At 39.9% G+C, this 27,533-nt stretch overlaps 1 protein-coding gene across 1 annotated transcript; it reads left to right on the forward strand.

Annotated features, from left to right (window-relative positions):
- Positions 1 to 27,533, forward strand: RHAG (Rh associated glycoprotein). The gene is made up of 10 exons (XM_014834695.3): positions 1 to 239; positions 9,661 to 9,844; positions 10,439 to 10,589; positions 12,190 to 12,337; positions 12,602 to 12,768; positions 21,160 to 21,297; positions 21,879 to 22,000; positions 25,695 to 25,768; positions 25,988 to 26,061; positions 26,800 to 27,533. The coding sequence occupies exons 1-10, from the start codon at positions 83 to 85 to the stop codon at positions 26,824 to 26,826; spliced, it is 1,242 nt and encodes a 413-aa protein (XP_014690181.1). The 5' UTR covers positions 1 to 82; the 3' UTR covers positions 26,827 to 27,533.

Raw genomic sequence — 27,533 nt, forward strand, 5'->3', positions numbered from 1 at the left:
CACACGCAGAGAAGTCCTTCTGCTCTTATCAACCTCCCCCAGCCTGTGAAGCCCTCAGTGTGCCGCTGTGCTTTGCCACAACATGAGGTTCAAATTCCCTCTCTTGGCCATTGCCGTGGAGGTTGCCATAATTGTTTTATTTGCATTATATGTTGAGTATGAAATGGATCCAGACCTTTCCCAGCAGACCAACCGCACCAATTCAACAGCTGCGGACCAATCGCTCCAGCTATATCCTCGTGAGTAGGCAATCTACTTCTTATGATATGTTTTTGGGCTCTCAGAATATGAACTCATTTCAAGTTCTCAGAATGTGAAGTCTTTGAATACTGTCACCGCTTGAGCTGCACATTGGAGCTCATAATTGTGGATAGCTATGACTGCTAAGGGTATTACAAGTTTACGCTGTGGCATCTGGTCTCCGTAGTTCATGTGTTTGGACAGAATCCGTGTCTATTAAAGTATCAGAACAAAAAGCCAAAAATTAAAATAATTGATTGATTTTTTTGTACTCTCTACATGCTGCTGAATGACCTTATATTTCCCTTGAATTGATCACTAGTTCTGCAAGGTATCAAAATATCACCCCCACCCAAAAAAAAAAAGAGTCAAAGGTAACTTTGGAGGAGAGAGAGTAGAAACAAATGGAATATTGAGAAGGGGGGGCCTGGATTTCATGTGGGGGCCCTAAAATATAAGAAGGATGATACAAGAAATAAATGAACGTACTCAGGGTTTTATAGTATTCCAAAAGCAAGGTGGTTTGTTCCTCTGAGATGAGAAGAAAAATGTGAGCACATAATGTATTTTAAAATCAGAATCCTTCCCTGGGAATGCTGACTGAAGGAAGAAGGGATTTAGTTTCAAGTTTGGAAGGGCAGCCTATGAAACAGTTAATGAAACAGTAATAACTACCATTGACTGATTGCCTATAATGAGCCAGGCATGTTCATTACCTTACTAACCAGGGAGGGAGGTGGTAATATATACCTCATATATAGATTTTTCTTTTTAATGGGGCACAAATAATCTTACTAATTTATTAAATATTTATTTTTATTAATTTATTAAATATGAAATATATTGTGTTTGTTTATTAATTTATTAAATATTAATGTATTAAATTATTTAAAATGGCACTATTTATTATAGTTCTATAGCATATGTCTAAGCTTTTTAAAAACAATATTGTTCTCTTATTCCTACATTTTTTGAGGGAGTATTCTCTTGTAGAAATTATGACCTAGTGCTGCTAAGTGACTCAGCCAAAACGCACGACTCCAAGCACAGAGTTAGGACCCTAAGTCAGAGACTCAGCCTCCAGGTCTAGCTCTCTGACATTGCACAGATGTCCAAGAGGGTTCTCGATTCAATAATTTTATCATTTGCAAGTCCAAGAACACCAGAACAGGGCAGAATTCTGTTCAATTCTGTATCCTTTTGTACGTTTCATTTATTCATCCAATAAATATTTTTACTAAGTCCCCAGCATGTGCTACAGTAAACTGATTCGAAGATAAAACAAATAGAAGCCCTTTATTCTAAGACTCCACTGTTTGGTGCACATGTAAACAAAGAGCTGCAATACAGCTTAAGAAATGAAATGCCAAAAATAGAATCTAAAATGCCTGTGATTCAGATAAAGCTGTCTTCAGAGCTTCATAATTTGCATGATTCAAGCTGAATTCTCTCAGTTCCAGTGTCGAAGCTCCTAGGTAAAACTTCAATTCAGAATTTGAGATAAAAACCAAGCTGGAGAGAAAAGTTGTTAACATGGTCATTGTTTTCAATTGCCTAACAATCACGTGACCCTCATACTCTGAGTGACAGGAACATGGAAATTCATTCATTTTATGATTCATTAAGAAAGTATTTATTAAGCTCCCAGCTTTTGTTAAGCAATCTTCAAGGCCCTAGGCTCTAGGCAGTGAACAAAACAAAACAGGCAAAGCTTACACCCTTACGAAGTTTACATTCCAGTGGGGAAAACCAGACCATAAACATACAAGCAAAAAGTATACACACACACACATTAGATGGCAATAAAATGCCACAACAATAAACAAAGCAATATTAGCGAAATAGATGCATCTGGACAGAGAGTGTATCTTTTCACACCCAGGGTTATATGAGAGAACTAAGTCCTAACAGCCCAAGGCATCCATTGCATACTATTAATTAACTTCTCTCCTTCACCTCTCTAATGGTATCAATCCTGTGCCATCTTTGAGAGGACTGGAAAATAATCGCTTTTTTGTTCTGTGATTTAAATGAGAAATCTGATTGAGAAAGGCAGTTATTATATAGTATGGATAGTTCTTTCTGGTATGAAGTGACATTAAACGAAACTAAAAGAAGCAAGGGAGTAAATCATATGGATATTGAGACAAGAACACTTTATGAGGCAGAAACAACAAGTGCAAAGGCCCTGGGGCATTTAATATATGAAGTAAGCAAATAGGGAGAATAAAGTAGGAGGTGGGAGAGCCCGGAAGCTGCAGAGCCTTGTAGACCATTGTAAGCATGTTTTTATTCTGAGTAAGTTGAGAAGCCATTGGAGGACTTTGAGAGGAGGAATATGATGCAACATATTTTAAAAATATTCTTCTGGCTGTTAAGTAGAGAATAGTTTGTAGGGGCCAAGGGAATAAGTAGGAAGACATATCGGGAGGACAACCCAGTAATCCAGCAGAGATACCATAGTAGGCTGGACCAAGGGAGTAGTGGAGGAAGTACCGAGAAAAGGTCAAATCTGGCCATAATTTGAAAGCACAGCTAAGAGGATTTTATGATGTATCATCTGTATCAGACATGAAAAAAAGAAAGGAATCAAAAATGATGTCAAGGGCAGGATTCTTTTTCACTTTTTTAAGGAAACATCAAATCAGAGTTGCCCATAATAGTGATGATTAACAATCAATGTATGTTGAACATGAAACCAGCAAAAGTTTCTTACTTACAAACAGACGACACACACACACACACCATCATGACTTCTTCTCCACCCACAAGGGCAGTGAGGCCAGGACATGGGCAGGAGAATGGAGGGAGAATTCAAGCAACAGGGGTCCCTGGGGGCCCAGAGGAAGGGCATAAAACAGAACACAGTGAAATTTTACATGGAAGGCAGTCTTCATTCATTTAAGAGGCTGTCCATAACCCAGTCTATACACAATTAAATGTTTTCTCTTCTGTAAGGTGGCTCTCAAGACCTAAAATTCTAGCTGATACTTATCTTTCAGGTCAGGTATGTTATCGCTGGTTAAAATACTTTGTAGAGTAGCCCTAGAAACTAAACTGTGGTCATAGATATGTATTTTTTCCTGCCTTTCAAACAATCGATTTACACAAAACTTATGTAATAGTATGAGTCATTAGAGAGAAGACTATTAAATATTCGCTTATTAAGAAGCCATGTTCAAGTCACGTCAACAAATATTTGGGGGCACCTGCCTGGTGCTGTGTGCTGCCAAGTGCAGAGATTCAAGCTAGAGAAGGCTCAGTTCCTGCCTAAGAAGCTCTCAATGTCAGGGTGGTGAAAGTTACGAGTGTTTCACGAAAAGGTAAAGTAGGATATTAATTTACACTTTAAGTAAATCCAATCAGATCTAAGTTTATTCATCCCTCTCACTCACACTCTGCTATACTTTTTTGAATAGTCAAGAAAGAAATGATGTTACACAGCCCTGGGATTTGCTCCCATCCTGGGCCACAACCATGGAAGTGTGTCTTTAATATCTATGGGAAATTAAAACCACATTAATGATCTTTCTGTACTCTGTTACATTAAGATCCATTAGCCTACCTTGCATTTTGAGTGGAGCTTTTCCCCGTGAGTGATGTTGTTGTATTGGACATCGATCATTCGAAAAATACTGCTTCACAGTTATGCAGACATTCCCATCCTTGACATACTTCCTTACATAATATCAAAGAAGGATATTTGTTAATATCGCCAACATTCTCACCAGAAAACCCTTAAGAAGTATCAGGAAGCTGATAAGCTTGTCGTGGCAGACAAAATTTTTAAAACTCAAAATGTATTACTAGCAACAAATACTGTCAGTTCTTTGAATTGAAATGACAGTCTCACTTCATTCATTTTTCAGAAAAAGTCAATACCTGTCTGAAAAACCATAGTTTATGTCAATCTTTTTTTGAGTAAAAATAGAGTTCCACGAAAAATGTTGCACATTCAGTTCACAACTCAAACAATAACAAAAGTGCTTTTCTTCTGAGATAACCACTCTGTTTCAGCAGTGTTTTGTGTGTAATTGCATTTCAGCACACTAATTCATACAGAAAATGAAAAAGACATGTCTTAGAGGGTCAATAGTTAAAATTAATAATTTTTACTGCTTCATCAAGGAATTCTTACGTGAAACTGCTTTTTTTCCCCCACAAGTGTGTGGTCACGAGAATCCCATGACTATGGGTGCAGTTTGGTGTCACTGCTTTCATTCACACTGAAGTGCCAGCAGTTTTACGAGCCTTTATTTTTCATCATCTGTGGAAAAATCAACACAGCGTAAAAGGCAAACGATATCTTAAAATTATCATGAAAATAGTTCTAACAGCTCAGACTCCCAGAAAGTGTCTCTATGAATCCCAGATGTCAGGAGATCACACTTTAAGAATCAGTGAAGACAGAGGTAAACCGGCAAACGATACAGACAGCACCAGAAATTAATTTATGAATTTCAATACCAGAAATGGATTAAGCACAATGATTTATTTTAAGAATCTAGATTTAAGAAATTGTTCTATATTTACTCAGATATCAATCAGTTCATGTGTCACCAAAAGGTTCGGCAAATCTAGATGTCTTTTACAGGCCAAGGGTAAATAATTTGTGCAGTGGAAACGATTCCTAGGAAATCGCTTGTTGCTATTTTGTTAGCCGGAATTGTTACGGTGCCTGAATTAACATCCTGTCTGTGGTTTACAACCTAACAGTAAGATACTGGCCTCCAATAGAACCCTGTGTGTTGACTTTGAATTGAATAGTTTTGTCTACTTAAAAGGACTTCAAGCAATGGGCACAAATAGAACTCAAATCTTGGTTTCTAAATACCACTCCCCACCCATGGGCTCATTGGAGAAATACCTGGTTCCAGGTCAGGGCAAAGAAAGCACAAGGTAAGCCAAGGGCACAAAGACTAAGCGAGATAGGCCAAAGAACACAGTTCCTGCTTGAAGGACATCCACTAGCCAAACTGGGGACAAATGGAACGTTAAAAATAATGACGATATGATGGTAATATATTATAACACATTCAAATATAGAAAAAAAGGATTCAATAAGCCCAAAGAAATATTCTCTAAAGTGAGGGGAGAAGGAGGAAGCTATTCACTTTCTCTTCAAAGAGTGTCTTACTGGAAGTGCTGGCTCAAAAGTCTGTTTAAATAAGTGATAAGCAAGCACATAGAGTAACAAAGCAAACGCACAAACAAATGAAATAAGATAAGAGGGACGTGCACAATGTTGCAGCTGTGTCCAGTGACGCTATTCAGAGTATCTGGTTCTTAACGGGATCTAGAAGTTTGCCAGTAAATAAGTGCTGGCTGTGAGAAGGGAGAGGACATTGTAGGCAGCAGGCATATAGAGAAAATAGAGGAAAAGGAGTGTTCTGTTTCGTTTTGTTTGTTTGGTGGTGGTGGTGGAGGGTGAATTGGAATAATCAGTTGCATTTCAAACATGTCGAGCTGTCAGAGCTTACAAGATATCCTACTGCAAGATAAGCATAGAAGGAAAATAGAACGAAAATAACAGACATTGCCAAATTTACTCTGGAGGCTAACATCGCCCCCTATCGAGATTATCTGATTCGGACAAGTCTTGGCAGTTGTTAAAACCTGTCGGAAGACTTCACCAAAGTCCAAACCACTGAAGAAAGCCCTTTTTCTTCTCCAAAGAAGATACTTTAATTCTTTAATGACAGAGTCTTGCGCCATAAAACTAAACTCACGGCCCTCTCCCACTGCCCACTCACAAATTCTGAGAGCAGGGTGAAACATAATGCATAACCTTAGTTGTTTACAAACCTTTTCGTCCATGGCTTTGATACAGAATCACCTGTCAAGAGCTTTCATAACTTTGCTCTCTTCAGCAACTTAATAGACGAGGTTCCTACGCCCCCTTGTGGCAAAAAGCAGTAACAAGCATTAGGTCAAAGGAGAAAGAAACCATCGGAGCACAGTTCATACAAGAAATTCCTCCCTCTGTATAAAATGTCTGGCTTTCCATCAAAGGGGACAGAATCTGAAGAATTATTATTCCCAGTGTGAGATAGTACAAAATTAGATAAAACAATTTTTTGAATTGGTTGGTTACTGCATGCTTTAAAATCAGTAGATTAGAGGAAGTACACGGAGTGCTCTAAGAAGAAAGAAAAGAATGTTTAGGAAGATAACTGGTGTAATAATTTGAAAAAACAGTGAGGTCAGTGCAACTGGGTCCGTATTTTTATTTTAGCTTTGTGACTATAAACAAACTGTAGACCTAGAAAAGACTTTGGACTCCATTTAATCCAAGCCTTCCTTTAAGGAGGAAAAGACTGAGTCCCGAGAAGGTTTGGTAAAATCATAGCCAGTTGGTAAATCAGGCATATTCTCTAAGCTCCACTCCAACTTAGTTTATACTCTAAATTAGATGTTTACATATAAAAATTACATGTAACAGAAGATGAATATACATATGGTCACCTGTATTTCAAAAATCAAACAGGTTAACGTTAGTTGACAGTTGCCCATGGGCAGGTCAGGTAAAATCTCAATTCTGAACATCCCTGGGTAGATATGAGATGAGGGTGAGCGTTCAGAATGCTGGCATAAATGATACTGTTGCCGATCGGCGTTACCTCTTAGAAAAAAGACTGTGCAGTATTCTCCACTCTGAGACTTCCTTCAAAGCTGCTGACAAAGGACAGTTTTCAGAGAGCTGTTGTTTCCTTTCTCACCCTCCCAATACTGCCTCTCTGCCTCTCCCGGGATGTGGCGCCAACGAACAATAAAATGGCCAGAAGGCTCGTTGCATGGATGGGGTGGAAAGAGTAAATGATGCTAGTGTGTGCCTGAATCATGGAAAGTTTGGTCTGGTTTTCTCACACTCTTTATTCTTACATTTGATGCACTCACACCAAAGTCAGACTAGCTTCTGGACCACCAAAGGACCCAGTGGACTCATTCTATGATGCCAACCTTATCTGTTCTGTTATTTGTCATAGAGTAATACTCTAGGATAAGTTCAGATGCCTCCAAGGGGCTCTTCTCAAATGTTGGGTACCTTTGGAAAGCCAGCGTCTTTGTTCACTTCTGGGTATAATCAATGCCACAGATCAGTTTATCAGATTTAATTTACAAGGTTTGAAACGAATGTGGTATGCAAGTTGTGTTAGGGGACAGTCAGGAAAGTTCTTCAGAGACAGGTGAAGCCCATAGGGAAGGTGTTACAGGTTGGAGTCCCCAGGAAAACAGACTCTAAGACTAGACATCAGCCTGAAAGAAGTTTCTCAGGGAATGCCTGAAGGATCAACACCTGTAGGAGAAGGGTTTGGGCAGAGAGAGAAGGCCTCGGCTGATGCCACAGGAAGCTCTGAAGTTGAGATTGTCCAGCTTTGGGGGGTCCTTTCCTGAGGCAAGGGGATGCTCATGTGAACCAGCTATTGGGTGCAGGCTACCTTACAGAAGGTCTGTGGCCTTGACAAGACAAGAGCTTTTCAAGAGAATCGAGAGCTTGGGACTTCCAGCTGGCAGCGCTTCCTAGAACAGGAGGAAATGGAAGGAATAAGTCCTTCAGTTCTGAAGGGAGGATCTGGGCAGTGCGTCACAGCATCTACTACAGCAGACAAACCTGAGTGGGGTACCATAGTCACCACCCTCAAACACACTGCCTCCTGAGCCTGATGGTAGAACAGAGGTACAGAGAGCAAGGATTGGGAGCATGTCTCTGAGGGCCTGGGAGGCCAAAACACTGTGTTGGTTCTCCTTACACCCTGACAGAGCTTAATGAATGGAGGAATTGGTGGAGTCAGGTCTGAGTACAAATCTTGACTCCACCCTTTGGACACATTAATGTCAGCTCCCTCTGATACATATTTTATAGACTGTCCTCTCTCATGTCTATCTCCACTTAAACTTCTGGCCGCAATGATTAATAGCAATTAAACATTTAAATGTTTTCTTTTTTTACCGAGATATAATTGACATGTAACGTTGTGTTAGTTTTAGGTGTACAACATAATGATTTGATATAAGTATATATTGCAAGATGACTACCACAATAAGTTTAGTTAACATTCATCACTACGCATAGTTCTAAAATTTTTTTTCTTGTGATGAGACGTTTTAAGATCTACTCTCTTAGCAACTTTCAAATATACAATACGATATTGTTAACTATAGTCACCATGCTGTACATTACATCCCTCTGACTTATTAATCTCATAACTGGAAGTTGGTGCCTTTTGTAAATGTTTATTTTTTTCTCTCTGGCTTTGCATTTGTTCCCAATTTGATCTCATTTTGCTTTGTGTATCTATTAGATAGAAGTATAAGAAACTGCCAATAGTCAAATCATTTTCATTGGCTATGTCAATGCAAAAATGTCAATTTCATACTGTTCAATCAAATCTATGTCTTGCCAAGTAAGGTGTAAGTTTCTTGGGGGAAGAGCCTGTGTTTTCGCTATCTGACATTTGATCAAATATCTTATTTATACAATGCTTTACCGCATAATCCCTCCCACATGGGTTATCCCACACAGAGTGACTCTGTCAAATAGGGTTTTGCAGTATTGCAGAGAACACTGAAGCTCACAGAGAATAAGTGACTTGCCCAAGGTCACACAGTCATGTGATAGAATCCAGGAGAGCTACGTCTCCAGACACCAAGTTAAGTATTTGCTCCTCGAGAGGGTACAGCCTTCCTTACATTGGCTTGGTGCTTCATGGTTTAGAAAGTGCTAACAAAGACATTTATTCCGTTTGACCCCAGTCATGATCTGGTAAGATTTCCAGGGCCAGTACTATCACACACTTTTGATGAGTGGAGACTGTGGCTCATTTATTACCTCTCTTGCTATATGCAGGTTTTTATGCCAAATTCTGGGGAGCAAAGGATGAATATGTCCTAAGCCCTTCAATCAAGAAACTCACAATCTAGTGCAGGAGAGGGACACCTCATCTACTACTTCACTATCACAGTGTGATGCATGCTAAATAAATGCTAACACAATGTGACAAAGGCTAAAGCTGAGGTGTACACAGGAAGCTGTGTGAAAGACAAGGGGAAATATTCATTTTCCCTGGGAGTATTGGGAAAGTCTGCAAGAACGGGTGGTGCTTGCACTGTGCTTTGCAAAGCCTTCCTCAGGTGGAAGGAACAGAAAATTCTTCAAGGAGAGGATGAAAGGCACACTGGCATGATAGTGCATAGTGTTCCAAGACAAGGCTCAAATACTGAATAACTTGCCCAAGCTGTCATGGCAGGCAAGTCGCCAAGCTGGCACTGGAACCCAGACTTTGGTTGCCAAGTTAATGCTCTCCCTTCACAGTGTTTTATGCAAAGGGTGTAGCATTTAATGAATGGGATATACTATGATGTAACACTTTCTTAGGACTCCTCTAATGCAGATTTTTTTTTCCCTCTGCTCTTTCCCAGTATTCCAAGATGTGCATGTTATGGTATTTATTGGGTTTGGCTTCCTCATGACCTTCCTGAAGAACTATGGCTTCGGTGGTGTGAGCTTCAACCTATTCATTGCTGCCCTGGGCCTCCAATGCGGCATTATGGCACAAGGGCTCCTGCACAACCGTGAACAGAAATTTCATATTGGAATCAAAGAGTGAGCATCCCTTAGTTTTCAACCATTGTGTTTCAGAGCAATAGTTTCCCTGCTTAGTCTCCTGTCAGTCAGGCTTGGAACTGGCTGGCAGGTTGTCTCCCGTAGGCAACAGAAGATGATTGGAATCCAAGGGTCCAAATCAATGCCTTGCTCTACTGAGCTGGAGCCTACATTCCTGTCTATATCCTGTCTGGTTCGACTTCAAGGATACAAGAAATCCTCTTTCGAAAAATCATTATTCTTCCATCTCAGCTCCAGGGAGCAAAAATCTTCCACTAGTTAATTTTTAAGACTGTTTTTGAAATGTAAACACTCTAGAAAATAATTTATTTATCAGATCAGCAAAAATAATGTAAAACCCTAAATAAGATGAAGAATAGATAGGTTAAAATAAAGGAAATGGAGTCTAGTGGTTGAAAGAGGAGAGGGTAAGGAAGTGGGAAGGGACAAAAGTGGGCCTGAGAGAAGCCCCATGAGGACTGGCGGGGGAGGGGCCTTGTGCTGTGGGTAAGGTGACGCTATAGTTCCCTACAACTCACAGTTTTATTTTGGGTATGCAATAGCCTTCAATGTATTCTTTCTTCCCTCCCTCAGCATGATCAATGCAGACTTCAGTACAGTCACGGTTCTGATTTCTTTTGGAGCTCTCCTGGGAAAAACAAGTCCAGTCCAAATGCTGATCATGACAATTTTAGAAATTATTATCTTTGCTGTCAATGAATATCTGGTTGTTGAGATCTTTAAGGTAAGGGTTAGAGGATTTATACTCACTGAGGCTTGGACATCAGTTCTGGTCACACACACATAGTGGATGCCCTCTCCACAGGGACAAACCTTGGTGAGAGTGATACCTTAGCAAATGGTAACAATAGTCATCATTTATTGCAGGGCCTATTATAAACCAGGAGTTTTATAAACATTATCTCATTTCATTGTCACGACAACACTGAAGGGTAGGTACTATGTTCTTCTTTATACACAATAAAACTGATAATCACGGATGCTAAATAACTTGCCTAAATCTGGATTCAAATCCAGATTTTCTTAATTCCACAACTCTTTTTATTTCATTGTATTTCCCATCAATGATCAATTCCTGTTTGTATTTCAGCTACTAGGTAAATAGCCCTTTTTAAGGCTTTTGTTAAAGCCTAGATCGAATTTCTTCTCCTCCGTAAAAATCTCATTGATTCTCTCAAGGACAATAAATCAAATATTTCTGGGCACTCTCCAATATTTTGTTTATGCTTCTATTGAATATTTAATTGAACAGAAAATATTTTTGACAACTTTCTAGGTGTCATGGGTTGGTGGTGACAAACAAAATAGTTAAGGTCTCTGTCTTTATAGAGTTTATAATCTGCGGGGGGAGACAGACATGAAACAAATAATCGTACAATCACCCACACACCCATAGGCACATACATACACACACACAGAAATATTATTATAAATTGTGACACATGCTTTTAAAAGTAAATAGAGAGGTTAGTCAGAGCGTAACTGGAAGACCTAATTTAGCTCGTGGAATCAAGGAAGGTCTCTCTGAGGAAGTGTCAGTTAAGCTGGACCTCAAAGGTACATAGGAGTTTCTCTTAAATAAATTAATAAACTTGTATCACTTTCCTGCCTTAATAAGGACAGAGCAATGCCTTGGGCTTGGCACTCTGAACTTTCCCTCTAGAGGCAGGTAATGGAGAAAACCGGGTCAAAGCCATAGTGTCCTAAAGATGGACCTAAAATATATTTCCTCAGATGAATCTTGGACCTCAACTGGTTTTCATGTCACCATAGGGCAGAGTGAAAAACTGTGGGGAAAACTCAGTCTTTTTGAAGCTTCAAGTCTTTGAGTTGCAATTAAGGGAGCTTTAACTGCAATGCCAAGTGAATGCAAACATCATCTTTGTTTCATATCAAGTTCAATACATCGTATTTCACTGAGAATCTCCCTAACCTGGAGAACCAACCTAAAACGTATTGAGTGCCCACTAAGGACCTAACGCTTTACCAACTTGGCCTCATCTAAGTCTCCCCACAGCTATGCTATATGGGTAATAATTTCTTTGTTTTACGGAACGTGAGATTCAGTGAAGTATAGTAATTCATCTAAAGTCACATCACAAGGAAGTACTTGACCTAGGATTGAAAGTCAGTTCTGCTTGGCTCCAAAGCCTGTATTTTTTATATTTCGCTATCCTCCTCTATCCCCCTTTCTTTGACGCATTCTGACTCTCTCTATTGATTTATTATTTTATTGTTTAGTCAATGAGGCAGGCCTTTCATTGACTTTCCTCTTGTAGTGAGACTCTGGTTCACCTCCATTTACATGAATGTTTTGCCTTCAGGCCTCTGACGTTGGAGCATCCATGACGATCCATGCCTTTGGGGCCTATTTTGGTTTGACTGTGGCAGGCATCTTATATCGACGAGGCCTGAGAAAGGGGCATACTAAAGAGAAGTCTGTGTACCACTCAGACTTGTTTGCGATGATTGGTGAGTAGGGATGGACTTGCCTGATTTTTGTCTAACTGGTCAGGCACGAGGGAAAGTTAACTCCAACACAGATGTAAAGATGTTCAAGAAGGAACACCCTCTGGATGCTGCTTTTGTTTGTGTTGGCTCTCTGCTCCTCCTTCCCCCTAACTTCTGGATAACCAAGCCTCAAAGTGGAGACATCATCAGTGCCCAAGGCAAACTCTCTGCCCTGGACTGTCTTCCATATTCAAAACCAATACCTCTTTTTGTGTTTTCTTGCAGGGTCTCTTTACCTGTGGATGTTTTGGCCCAGCTTTAATTCGGCTATTGCTGAACCTGGAGAAAAACAGTACACGGCCATTTTAAACACATACTTGTCTCTTGCTGCCTGTGTGCTCACGACCTATGCAATCTCCAGCCTTTTGGAAAAAGAAGGCAAGTTTAATATGGTAAGTGCCAAATTAACCCCCATGGAAGTTTCACTAAGCGACACTGATGGTTGCCCAGATGAGTAGGTCATTTCTTCATCACTGCTGAGCTGCCAAAACAAAGCACACCACTGCAGACCTCGGAGAATATTTTGAAAATACCATTCAGTTATTCATTCATTGACTCATCAGATGTGTGCTCCAGCAAATTAGAAAGTGTTCTCAAGGAATTTACAGTCTGGTAGGGCATATAGTCATGCAAAAATCAAAGATTTGAGGCATATTTCTTTAATGATAGAGCTAACTGTCCCCAAGCACTTAGAAAGTCTTCCTTAGAAGCAGGGCTTGTCAAGAGTAGAAAAAGAGAGCAAGATGGGGCAAGTTGATTCTATTTTCCTAACTCCAAATATTCCTCTCAAAGAAATAACAACTAAATACAATGTGGGATCCTGAACAGGATTCTGGAAAAGACAATCGACATTAGTGGGAATACTGGTGAAATTCAAATGAGGTCTTTAATAGTACTATGTTGATGCTAATTTCCTAGTTCTGTGACTATGTAAGTTGTTAACATTAGGGGAGAGTGAGTGAGGGATATATGGAAACTCAACAGTATTTTTGCCACTTTTACATAAGTCTAAAATTAGCTCAAAATAAAATGTTTTTTAGATCCCCCTAAGTTGGTCTTTTGAGTTTCTTGCCTATGAGCTAGAGTGAAGGAGTAATCCTCAAATCAGCCACTCTTCTTTTCTAACCGGAGAGAGGAAAAGGAGATTGTAATTTTTTCAAGCATAGCTAGGGATCTGTGCTTCAATTCTCTACAGATTTTTTTCAAGAGAGAAAATTGAAAACAATGAAAACAAACAATCATACATGTATGGCTCAGTGGTTCTCTTTTAAAAGTACTGATAATCTTTCCTCCTCATGCAGAACAGCCAGAATATGATTTTTCTGAGGAATTCTGGTACATGAAAATAGGTTACTCCTTCTGTCGTCCTTGAACATTCTCAGTACAGTGACACTGTGAAAGCTGTTGTCTTTCATATGTAGTGTGTACATTTCCATGTCTCTACATTCCCTCTTTGAATATTGGAGTATCATAGACTCTACAAAGCACACAGCAGCCGTAGGCCTCTTTGGGTTCATGATAACCACAAATGCATTCCAAAACTGCATAAGTAGACAAAACACTGCTAGCATAATTACTCTACACACTTCCACCCTTCTTCGACACGAGGAATTGATTTCTTGAAATCCCTCCACGCATTGGTCTCATGCACTACCAAGGAACCCTGGCAAGAAAGGCAGCAAATGTCAAGAGCTTGGAAGAAAGGCCTTCTGTAATTATAAAGAACCCTCCTTTTAAAAAAGAATCTGTTGGGAGGAGGATCCAAGATGGCACCGTGAGTAGTCCTCTTTGTCTCTCGCCCTTCGAGTCTACAATTATTTGGACACTTATCGCTTGACAAAGGATATCCAGACAACATCTCAGGACGTCTGAGACACCCACGCGACTATACATCGGAAGGCGGATGGACTTTCCTCCGGGAGGATGTGGAAATAGGTGAAAACTCTCCGACCCCGACGGGCAGCCTAGTACCCGCAAGCGGCTTTCTTCCAACGGACGCCCCCAGAGGATCCACACACATCTAGGCCAGGAGCGAGAACACAACAGAGGAGCGACGGTGGAAACAGGTGACCAGAACCCTACCTAAACCCCCCGCAATTACTCCTAAACGCAGAGGGAAACTTTGGAGTTGCACACCTGAGCCCGCGGGGAGAGTCTCTCCCCGCCATTGGCGGGGAGACCCAGCCTGGTGCTCGGGGCGCCCGGAGGGTCCCAGAGAGAGACACGGAGGGCACGAAGGTCTCCCAGCTGCCGTTGCCCGCCCCGTGGGACTAGGGATTGCCGGAAATCTCGGAGAGGACTGGGGCGGGGGGAAGTTTCAAAGGCCGGTTCTGCGACCCAGAGGGGAAGCGCCGGAGCTCCGCCCGGGCAGCAGACAAAACTCTCTGTCTGCCGTTAGCAGAGGGGCCACGCTGAACATTCACGGCTCCGGGAGAGGCCCGGAGAGAATCCCAGAGAGCGGGGCGACCCCCAGCTGCCATTGCCCGCCCCGTGGGGCTAGGGATTGCCGGAGATCTCGGAGAGGACCGGGGCAGGGGGAAGTTTCAAAGGCCGGTTCTGCGACCCGGAGGGGAAGCGCCGGAGCTCTGCCAGGCAGCAGACAAAACTCTCTGTCTGCCATTAGCAGAGGGGCCACGCCCAGCATTCAGGGCTTCCGGCAGAGGCCCGGAGAGAAGCCCTGAGGGCGGGGCGACCCCCAGCTGCCGTTGCCCGCCCCGTGAGGCTAGGGATTGCCGGAGATCTAGGAGAGGACTGGGGCTGGAGAGAGTTCCAGAGACCCAGCTTAGTAGCCTAGTGGGAAACCCTACAGGCTCACAGCAGCCTTAGGGAAAGCCTCTGCACAGCACCAGTAGAAGGCACCCAGCCGCCAGCCACAAGGCTGGAAGACCCCAGGGCAAAAGCAGCATAGCTAGGTGTACTAACCACAGACTGTAGAAGATGCCAATAGCTCTCCTGCGACCCATAGAGGACAAGTGAGTTTTGGTGGGTGCACAGAGCAACGGAGCAACAAATATAAGTGATCCCACCCCTGGCCGTTGGAAAAGCCCATAACACCGTTGCAGACCCCAAGGAGAGAGCACATCTAGGTGGGCTGCAACAGTAGGCACCTGCAGCCTGAAGCCCCCCTGTGACGGCCCCCACGGCAGAGGAGGGAATACAAAGGGCCACTGTGGCTACGAAGAGGGGCCCAGGCCCAGTTAGCAACTACGGACAGGGTTCCTGGTTGGTGAAGTATAAACAGCGGCTCCCCCCACCACAGCAGCTGAAACAAGTGAAAGGAGCAACTAAACTCTATCTCCATGCGGAGGCACAAATCAACAACATCAAGCAATATGAAAAAATACATTAAATCTCCAGAACAGAAAGAAGGTAACAAATACACAGAAAACAATCCCAAAGAAAATGAGATATATAACCTAAATGATGCGTCTTCAAAACAGCCATCATTAAGATTCTCAATGAGTTAAGAGAGAACTCTGACCGACAACTCAACGAGTTCAGGAGCTATGTCACAAAAGAGTTTGATACGATAAAGAAGAACCAAACAGAAATATTGGAAATGAAGAACACAATAGAGGAGATTAAGAAAAATCTAGATGCTCTGAACAGTAGGGCCGATAATATGGAGGAAAGAATTAGCAATTTGGAAGATGGCAATATAGAATTGTTGCAGGCAGAGGAGGAGAGAGAAGCAAGACTTAAAAGAAATGAAGAAACTCTCCGAGAATTATCAGACACAATTAGGAGATGCAACGTAAGGATTATAGGTATACCAGAGGGAGAAGAGAAGGAGAAAGGGGCAGAAAGCCTATTCAAAGAAATAATGGCTGAGAACTTCCCAAATCTGGTGAGGGAGATGGATCTGCAGGTGACAGAAGCCAATAGATCTCCAAACTTTATCAATGCAAGAAGACCAACTCCACGACATATAGTAGTGAAGCTAGCAAAAGTCAACGACAAGGAGAAAATATTAAGGACAGCCAGGCAAAAGAAACTAACCTACAAAGGAACCCCCATCAGGCTATCAGCAGATTTCTCAGCAGAAACTTTACAGGCTAGAAGAGAGTGGAATGATATATTCAAAAATCTGAAGGACAAAAATCTACAGCCGAGAATTCTCTACCCAGCGAAAATATCCTTCAAATACGATGGAGAAATAAAAACTTTCCCAGATAAACAAAAATTAAGGGAGTTTATTGCCACAAAACCTCCTCTTCAGGAAATCCTCAGGAAAACCCTCACTCCTGAAAAATCCAAAAAAGGAAAGGGGCTACAAAACCAAGAGCAGAGGAGATAAGTAGAAGGACAACAACAGAGAGTAGCAGCTCTACATCAGAACAGATTAAACCATGGGACGAGAAACAAAGGAAACTGAAGAAAACGGGAAAACAAGACACAAAATGGGAGTGGAAGGCCCCCACGTCTCAATAATCACTCTAAATGTAAATGGATTGAACTCCCCAATCAAAAGACACAGAGTGGCAGGATGGATCAAAGAACAAGATCCAACAATATGCTGCCTCCAGGAAACACACCTCAGCCCCAAAGACAAACACAGACTCAGAGTGAAGGGATGGAGAACAATACTCCAAGCTAATAACGAACAAAAGAAAGCAGGTGTCGCTATACTAATATCAGACAAGGTAGATTTCAAAGCAAAACAGATAAAGAAAGATAAAGAGGGACAGTATATAATGATAAAAGGGACTCTCCACCAAGAAGACATAACACTTATAAATATATACGCACCCAACACAGGAGCACCAAAATTTGTAAAGCAACTCTTAATAGAACTAAAAGAAGACATCAACAACAATACAATAATAGTAGGGGACCTCAACACACCATTAACACCAATGGACAGAACATCCAGACAGAAAATCAACAGGGAAATAATAGAATTAAATGAAAAATTAGACCAGATGGACTTAATAGATATATATAGAACACTTCATCCAAAAACAGCAGGTTACACATTCTTCTCAAGTGCACATGGAACATTCTCAAGGATTGACCATATTTTGGGAACCAAAGCAAACATCAATAAATACAAGAGAGTTGAAATAATATCAAGCATCTTTTCTGATCATAACGCTATTAAACTAGAAATCAACTACAAGAAAAAAGCAGAGAAAGGTGCAAAAATGTGGAGACTAAACAACACGCTTCTCAACAAACAATGGATCATTGAAGAAATTAAAGAAGAAATCAAATATTATCTGGAGACAAATGAAAATGAGAACACGACATACCAAATCATTTGGGATGCAGCAAAAGCAGTCCTAAGAGGGAAATTCATTGCAATACAGGCTCACCTCACTAAACAAGAAAAAGCTCACGTAAGCAACCTCAAACGACACCTAACAGAACTAGAAAAAGAAGAACAAACAAAGCCCAGAGTCAGTAGAAGGAGGGAAATAATAAAAATAAGAGCAGAAATAAACGATATTGAAACAAAAAAGACAATAGAAAGGATCAATGAAACAAAGAGTTGGTTCTTCGAAAGAATTAACAAAATTGACAAACCCCTAGCCAGACTCACCAAGAAAAAAAGAGAGAAATCGCAAATTAATAAAATCAGGAATGACAGAGGAGAAATCACAACAGATACCAATGAAATACAAGAGATCATAAGAGAATACTATGAAAAACTATATGCCAACAAATTGAACAACCTGGAAGAAATGGACAAATTCCTAGACTCCTACAATCTCCCCAAACTGAATCAGGAAGAAATGGAGAATCTGAATAGACCTATCACAAGTAAGGAAATAGAAACGGTAATCAAAAACATCCCCAAAAACAAGAGTCCAGGACCAGACGGCTTCTCTGGAGAATTCTACCAAACATTCAAAGAAGACTTAATACCCATTCTCCTCAAACTGTTCCAGAAAATTGAGAAAGATGGAGAACTCCCTAACACATTCTATGAAGCCAACATCACTCTGATCCCCAAACCTGACAAGGACAACACAAAGAAGGAGAACTACAGGCCGATATCACTGATGAACATAGATGCAAAAATCCTCAACAAAATTTTGGCAAACCGATTACAGCAATACATCAAAAAGATTATACACCATGATCAAGTGGGATTTATACCAGGGACACAGGGATGGTTCAACATCCGCAAGTCAATCAATGTGATACACTACATCAACAAAATGAAAAACAAAAACCACATGATCATCTCAATAGATGCAGAGAAAGCATTCGACAAGATCCAACACCCATTTATGATAAAGACCCTCAGTAAAATGGGTATAGAAGGAAAGTACCTCAACATAATAAAGGCCATATATGATAGACCCACAGCAAACATCATACTCAACGGACAAAAGCTGAAAGCCATCCCTCTGAGGACAGGAACAAGACAAGGGTGCCCACTTTCACCACTCCTATTCAACATAGTACTGGAGGTGCTGGCCAGAGCAATTCAGCAGGAAAAAGAAATAAAAGGAATCCAAATAGGTAACGAAGAAGTAAAACTCTCGTTGTTTGCAGACGACATGATCTTATACATAGAAAACCCCAAAGAATCCACAGAAAAACTATTAGAAATAATCAACAACTACAGCAAAGTAGCAGGGTATAAAATTAACGTGCATAAATCAGTAGCATTTCTATACACTAACAATAAACTAACAGAAAAAGAACTCAAGAACTCTATCCCATTCACAATCGAAACGAAAAGAATAAAATACCTTGGGATAAACTTAACCAAGGAAGTGAAGGATCTATACAATGAAAACTACAAGACTTTCTTGAAAGAAATTGACGATGACATAAAGAGATGGAAAGACATTCCTTGCACATGGATTGGAAGAATAAACATAGTTAAAATGTCCATACTACCTAAAGCAATATACAGATTCAATGCTATCCCAATCAGAATCCCAAGAACATTCTTCACAGAAATTGAACAAACAATCCTAAAATTCATATGGGGCAACAAAAGACCGCGAATTGCTAAAGCAATCCTGAGCAAGAAAAACAAAGCCGGCAGAATCACAATCCCCGATTTCAAAACATACTACAAAGCTACAGTGATCAAAACAGCATGGTACTGGTACAAAAACAGGTCCACAGATCAATGGAACAGAATTGAAAGCCCAGAGATAAAACCACACATCTATGGACAGCTAATCTTCGACAAAGGAGCAGAGGGCCTACAATGGAGAAAAGAAAGTCTCTTCAACAAATGGTGCTGGGAAAACTGGTCAGCCACATGCAAAAGATTGAAAATCGACCATTCTTTTTCACCACACACCAAAATAAACTCAAAATGGATCAAAGACCTAAAGATTAGGCCTGAGACAATAAGTCTTTTGGAAGAGAATATAGGCAGTACACTCTTTGACATCAGTTTCAAAAGAATCTTTTCGGACACTGTAACTCCTCAGTTGAGGGAAACAATAGAAAGAATAAACAAATGGGACTTCATCAGACTAAAGAGCTTCTTCAAGGCAAGGGAAAACAGAATTGAAACAAAAAAACAGCTCACTAATTGGGAAAAAATATTTACAAGCCACTTATCCAACAAAGGGTTAATCTCCATAATATACAAAGAACTCACACTGCTTAACAACAAAAAAACAAACAACCCGATCAAAAAATGGGCAGAGGACATGAACAGACATTTCTCAAAAGAAGATATGAATATGGCCAATAGACACATGAAAAGATGTTCATCATCGCTAATCATCAGGGAAATGCAAATCAAAACTACACTAAGATATCACCTTACCCCCGTTAGATTGGCAAAAACATCCAAAACCAAGAACGACAAATGTTGGAGAGGTTGTGGAGAAAGAGGAACCCTCATACACTGTTGGTGGGAATGCAAACTGGTACAGCCACTATGGAAAACAGTATGGAGATTTCTCAAAAAGTTAAAAATAGAAATACCCTATGACCCAGCCATCCCATTACTGGGTATCTATCCTAAGAACCTGATATCAGATATCTCAAGAGTCCGTTGCACCCCTATGTTCATCGCAGCATTATTTACAATAGCCAAGACGTGGAACCAGCCTACATGCCCAGAAACTGATGATTGGATAAAGAAGATGTGGTATATATACACAATGGAATACTACTCAGCCATAAAAAAAGACGAAATTGGCCCATTCACAACAATGCGGATGGACCTCGAGGGCATTATGTTAAGCGAAATAAGTCAGTCAGAGAAAGACGAACTCTATATGACTCCACTCATAGGTGGAAATTAGTATATTGAGAAGGAGATCTGATCGGTGGTTACCAGGGAAAAGGGGGGGTGGGGGGAGGGTACGGAGGGGGAAGTGGTGTACCCACAATATGACTAACAAAAATGTACAACTGAAATCTCAAAAGGTTGTAATCTATCATAACATTAATAAAAAAAAAATGTAACTGCATGAAAACAAGTTAGGCACAGAATTGTACCATTTATATAAAATTTTTCAATAAAAGGGCAAGTATTAAATATAAACATGAAGTCCACGTGCAAAAACATGCATGACATTATATTTGTGGCTACTGCTTGTTTCTGAGAAGAGGAGTTAAGGTGTGCCTGTGGGAGAGCGTGTTAACTATAATTGTACATTTTGTTGTTTTTAGAAAGAAGGAATCCGAAATAAATACAGCCATATGTTAACATCAAAAAAAAAAAAAAAAAAAAGAATCTGTTGCCCTTTCAGTTGAAGGATGTCACGTGGGGTCCATTGAACCCAAGATCCCTTCAGTCCTCTGGACTCTGCCTCATTCAGCTGTCTTCATTCATGTTTCTATGCTCCACACAGGTTCACATTCAGAATGCAACCCTTGCTGGAGGAGTCGCAGTAGGCACTTGTGCAGACATGGAGATTCAACCGTATGCTTCCTTGATCATTGGGAGTGTTGCAGGACTCGTCTCTGTGTTTGGGTTCAAGTTCCTGACTGTAAGTATGACAGACGCTCTGAGTCAAACTTTGAATCAGCACCATCATCTTCTCACATCTCAGCAGAGAAAAGCTATGAAAACTCCTTTCATAAGTGTTTCTCCTTGTTTGGGGGTCATTTGCCTTCCTATCGGAAATACTACCACATTGCGTGGTCCAGTGGTTTCTCCTCTTTCTTGACTACTTTTGTGCAGCAGGAAAGAATCTGATATTGGTTATTTATAACTTAGTATGAATTGAGTGTTAAGTGCTTGTGTTACTTTCCCCGGGGCAGTTCTATTAAAGTTTTTGTTGTTCGTTTTGTGTAATTAAGGACTCTGTACCCTTTTAAGGGGATTTAGGATATCATCGAAGTAAGAATGAGTAGGACTTTAAATCACTCACCTTCAAAGCCATCTACTAAAGACTGAAATGAGAAGTTTTGCCACCACACTTATTCAGATTCTTTGACTTAATAGGGTTTTAGATATGAATGGTGAACGGGGCTATAGATAAAATTTTCCCTCATGGTCATTTACTTCAGCTATAGAGCTTTGTACATCTAACAAAATAAACCTTTCTCTTTTTTTTTACATTTTTAGCCATTTTTTGCTACTAAACTGGGGATCCATGATACCTGTGGGGTCCAAAGCTTGCACGGCTTACCTGGTGTGGTAGGAGGCCTCGCAGGCATTGTGGCTGTAGCCATGGGAGTAACTGATCGGTGAGTGAAAGAATGGATTTTCCTTACCCCCAAGGTCCAGTGATGTTTTCTCTCACTCTTTGAGAAATCCAGCGATACAGCTTTTTCTTTAGCAATTTAGGCCACTGTTAATAAGCATCGTCCTTATTGAAGCCAGAGACACAACTAAGAAAATAGAATTGTATTGGAAGATATGTCTTAACTAACGTTATTAATTTTTTATTAAATTAACATTGTTAGTTTAAACTTCTCTACCAGAGGCAACTGTCTTCTAGCAGACGGGGCAATCTGATAATCACAATCAGATTACAGAAGGCTTACTTATTCCTTTACTTGGTCCCACCAAAATGGAGGAGGAGTCATATGTGATGAGCTGAGCCATCATGTCCATCCAATCTACACAAGGAAGAGTGAGTTAGCCTCATGTGGAAAGCAGTTGGATTGGGAGAATCAGGAAGACTGTCATGTGGCTCCAACTTCACTATTAACCAATTAGGTAGCCTTTGTTGAGTCACTCAGCCTCTCTGGTTCTCAGTTTTCTCTTCCATAAAATGAGAGAATTGTACTATTTATCCCCTAAAATCCCTTCAAGCTCTAACAGACCTAGATTATTCCCAAAGGGGCCATAAGTGTTTATTTAAATGGCCAAAGGCAGAACAGATACCAGTTAAAACCAGGAGAAGGAAAGTGATGTCATAAGCTATCAGTTGTGACTTTGAGGCATCAAAGATTGGATCAATTTGATCTGAATGTCATGCATGCAAAACAGCTGGGAAGATCATAGGGTCCAGACCACTCAGAGAGTGAGTAAGGAGGAATCAAAATGCTCAATTTTTAAAGCTAATTGAAAACAAGAACAAGAAGAGGAATATCTGTTTGAAAATATCTCAAAGTGACCACTGGCTAGTTGCCTAATTTGAAAAGAAAAATCTTCTCCATTGTAGCAGATTAAAAATTAACCCTGTTGAGACCGTAATGATATTTGAAACACTTGCTTAGTTATATTTTCTAATGAATAGAAAATGTGCTTCCTCCTTTATGGTATAGTTGACCTATTTCTTCTGTAGGTTTTCTTTTTTTACCCCTTTTGCAAATTTGAACGACAACCCTAGAAATATCCAAATTTTCTTTCAGTTCTCTCTCGGACCTAACATGCTGTTGAGACCAAACGCTAACATATTTTAATACAAATCAAGCATGATAAAAGCATGAGTCAATGAGCTCAATTCCTAAGTGTAACAGTGTGTAAACCAGTCTTAAGAGGTGCCTCATGATTAGGAATAGAGGAATTCTTGAGCATCATGCCTAGACCAGTTCCATAGATGCAATAAAATGAGTCTGTCTGGCTCTCAGAGGCTGGGTCTCCCTGGGTGGCCAGTTTTGGGGTGGGTTCCATGGACGAGAGTCTAATCCTTTGGTATGTAAGTTTCGCAACAACTTCTCAATTTACTCAGGGGGAGTTAAGAAAGGGGGTAAGCCTTGGAAGGCTCATTAACATGAGTAAAATTCATACATATCTGACACACCAGATAAAAGACCTTGTCCAACAATCAAGACTATTTGCCCCTATGTGTCTATTTGGAATACTAAAATGCAAGTCCGGTTTCTTGGTAGGCATAGAACAAGGAGAAGTTAATATTCTTAAGGGACATTTTTGCAAATTATGGCAGCCTAACTCTAATTATGCTGTTAATTTTGTTTAACCCAATGTTTTCCAAGGCTATTTTAAAATGGAACTTTTCATAAAAATATGTTTTAATACCTTGCAAAAGATCTTGGCGAATTCTGATAAAATTAACAGTCATTGTTAGTGCCATCAAGTAGATTTTGACTTCTAGCACCCCTGTGTACAGCAGAGCAGAGCCCTGCCAGGTCTTTTGTCCCATCCTCTCACCTTCTGGGGCTGTATCAGACAATGCACCGCTGCTATTTATAGGGTTTTCATGACCAGTTTTTTTGGAAGTGGATGGCCAGGTCTTTCTTCCTAGTCTGTTTTAGTCTGCAAGCTCTGCTGAAAACTGTCCACCATGGGTGACCCTGCTGGTATTTGAAATCCTGGTGACATAGCTTTCAGCATCACAGCAAAGCACAGCTGCCACAGTCTGACAAACGACAGATGGGTGGTGTGGTTCCCTAACCAGGAAACAAACCTGGCCCATGGTGGTGAGAGTGCCAAATCTTAACCACTAGACCACTAGGGCTGGCTAAAATTAACAGGCAGTTTACAAAAGAAGAAAATCAAATGAATAAGTATGTATTAAATATTCAACCTCACTAGTAATCTAAGAAATCCAAATTAAAACAAGTTGCCAATTTTTCAGTTATCAAATTGATAAAGATTAAATAAGTAATCATGCTGAATGGTGGCTAAAGGAGAGAAATGGGGATATAAATTGTACAATTCCCTATTTGGAAAAGTCTTTAAGAAGCATATAACCTCTCACCAATAATCTCATTTCTAGATCAGTTTGATTTTAGGGAAATTATTGGAGAAGTTCATCAGAGGATGCATTCTCACAGCAATTTTAAAAATATCAAATACTGAAAGCAACTTAAATGTCCAACCTATAGAATTATAACAACAATATACTTGTACAATGTAATACTCTGTAGCAATTAAAATTATGATCCAGACCTACATTTACTGACATAAAAGCACACTTAAGATTTAATGGAAAATCGGTATTATAGCATGATTGCATTTTTGTACAAATATATGTTTATATTTTACATTTTTATACTGATAGGATTTGAGGGAAATTAAACTTTTCTCCTTCTTTTGCTTAATTAGCAGTTTCTAATATTTGTATAATGATCACGTGTTATTTGTACAATTTTTTATACAGTAGAAAAAACTTGAACCCTTCAAACAAACAGAAAAAAAAAATCTGAGTTTGATGCCTTCTTTTCCTTGGGTAATGAACATGAAATACCAACACAATATTGTTTTCCAATTATGCACTTGCTTTCCTGCAATTACTCATTCAATCTTTCAACAACTATTTATTAATTGCCTGCTAAGAGTGAGGCACTGTGCTAAGGAGACTCCCACATTCCCAGTTCATTTGTCACTCATGTCACACCCTTATGGATTCAACAGCTTTTTTATCACATTCTTCCATTCCAAAAATTATGAGGTATTTTTTATTAATTTCATTTTAGGGTAATTACTTCTAAGATGACATAGAGATATACCTTAACATCTTCAATGGGTTGTCTCTACAACCTATGCTAAAATTAGCTTTTCTGACCTTGTTGCTTTTTGAATTTTATCACAATTGTTTCTTTAGGATGAAATGAGGAAAGATGGCAGCTCATGTTTGTTTTGTATGTTACTCTAGCCTCAGTGCCTAGAAGAGAAGCCGGCACAGAGGATAAAGAGTACTCAAATACTTTTTGAATGAATCAGATCAGAGATCAGAACCTGGTACCACATTCTTAGAAAATACTAATCCCTTTCTAAGGAAGATCTTTTTATCATTCCTGAAGAAAAAGATGGCCTTTGTTTAAGTGCTTATAAGGATTTTTAAGATTGTTTAAGAATTTCGAAGAAAATAAAAGTATGAAATAAAAGAAAAATTGCAACAGATGTTCATTTGCTGGTGTGTGACGCTGTGTCTGGCCAGAAGATGGCAGGCATCCACAGCCTCAGGAGATAAGATTTGTTTGCCGGCGTCCTGGAAAAACAACATGATTCTTTTCTTTGGCTTCCTAGGTTTACCGTGTCCAGTCAGGCAAAAGCACTAGGTTCTTCCATCGGAACAGCAGTCGGTGGAGGGCTGGTCACAGGTCAGTATAAAGGTGGACACTTCCCTGTACCTTGAGCTATGAGCATAATAGATGATTAATAAACATATCGACTGGTAAATCCGAAAATGTTCTAAACTTCTGGCAGTAAAGTAATCACATAAGCTCAAGGGGATGATTTTATAACAGTATTTTCATTACTATTCAAGTCGATTTTCCTCCAGCATCATAACATGACTTATTTTCTCTGTATCACTGCAGGTTTAATTCTAAGGATACCTATCTGGGACCAGTCATCTGACCTGGACTGCTACGATGATTCTGTTTATTGGGAGGTACTGTACAGTGTTCTAAATAAAGACATAAATGATGACTCCACTAGTTAAAGTTTTGCTGTCCTCAAGCCTACATGACATTGTGGCATCCCGTGTCATGAAATTGGATGAACTCCCTATTTATAGAGAGAAATTGAGACAATATGTTCAGACAGATTAAATCAGGATTTACGGTATTTTCCAAAGCAGAAACTAAATGAAGAAAAGACAGAATTTACCTGGCAAATGCCCTTTCATTCTTCTGAGAGAAATAAAAAAGCTACTCATAAAAATATTAGGAATCCTGAGCAATGATGTGAGATTTTATATCATATAAGAGAGCAGGCAAAAGCAGGTGGATCATGGAAACTTGAAGAATCTCAATGAGTACACAATAAGAGGTTCTAGAACAACAAAACATCAGCCTCTGTTTATCCTCCAGTTTCTACTTCTTTACTCCATTGACTTTTTCTCCCAAATTGTTTCCTACAAAGCTGAAGAGTGATAGACGCTTGGGTGTTTTCAGCGAGATTTTCAGAGAGAACAGGTTTGGGAAAGAGAGAATGTAGTCAGAGTGGGTGGGATAAATATTTTTGTTCTTTTTATTTTTCCCCAACTCAAACCATTTTTATTGCCAGTTTGTCCTAAGCTTGGATCTTAATTAGAAAAAATTCCTCTGTTTCAATTCTAACCTCTGATTAACTCTGACAGCCCAGTGAAAGAGACTATAAAAGTTCCCTAACCTTGTTTTCTTTAAAGGTCCCAGAGAAGAAAGAATATGACTGAAAATGGTGACCTGGACCCGCTGAACTCTGGAGTCTAAACACCTTTCCCATGCCTCAGCTTCCTTTCCCAATATCTAGAATCAAGTGTAAATGAACAAAAAGGCAACATCCAAATAGAATATGGACCAGAATGGATAGGTGCTGAGCCTCAAATGTCCAGTGTAAAAATATCTTAACATAATCTCCTACTGTCTCCTGATATTTAGTGGTTGTTTAGTTGAAGGAATGTGACTCATAAAACAGATGGTCAAATGGATTCTATTCAGGACTCCCAGATTACTCTTGCCACTGGGTAGTTACAGCGTGAACATTCCATGTGTATTATATTTTTTCCCCATAGAGGTAGGTTGACAAAGAAATCAGCAGTTTCTAATCATGTCAATTTCTTAATGTAGATACTATATCTTCAATCCCAAAGATTATAAAACTGAAGCCTATCTGTGTAAGGAATCGAAATAAGAAATGTGACAGAAATGTATGTATGTAAAGCAGTAATAGGATTGTTTTTAGTAATGCTTTCTTGATTTAAAAAATGGTCTAGTTAGTAATGTTATATCTTTGCTTGCATATTCTTATGCTTAATTCCTTTTACATGCTTGCTATTTGAAACAAGAGCTCAAATGCTATCTGACCAAAGTTGCTTCTGTATAAAATTTCAATGGATTAAATATTCTTATAAAGTAAAGCATTCATCTTTGTCTCTCCTTT

Source organism: Equus asinus, chromosome 8 (assembly GCF_041296235.1).
Source record: "Equus asinus isolate D_3611 breed Donkey chromosome 8, EquAss-T2T_v2, whole genome shotgun sequence".
NCBI classification, from domain to species: domain Eukaryota; kingdom Metazoa; phylum Chordata; class Mammalia; order Perissodactyla; family Equidae; genus Equus; species Equus asinus.

What these genes read in the sequence shown, in the direction of transcription:
- RHAG (XM_014834695.3), top strand. Translation starts at nt 83, where the DNA reads ATGAGGTTCAAATTCCCTCTCTTGGCCATTGCCGTGGAGGTTGCCATA. An exon ending in TTTCATATTGGAATCAAAGA is followed by an intron (nt 9,845 to 10,438) that starts GTGAGCATCCCT and finishes TCCCTCCCTCAG; the next exon opens with CATGATCAATGCAGACTTCA. An exon ending in CGGTGGAGGGCTGGTCACAG is followed by an intron (nt 25,769 to 25,987) that starts GTCAGTATAAAG and finishes GTATCACTGCAG; the next exon opens with GTTTAATTCTAAGGATACCT.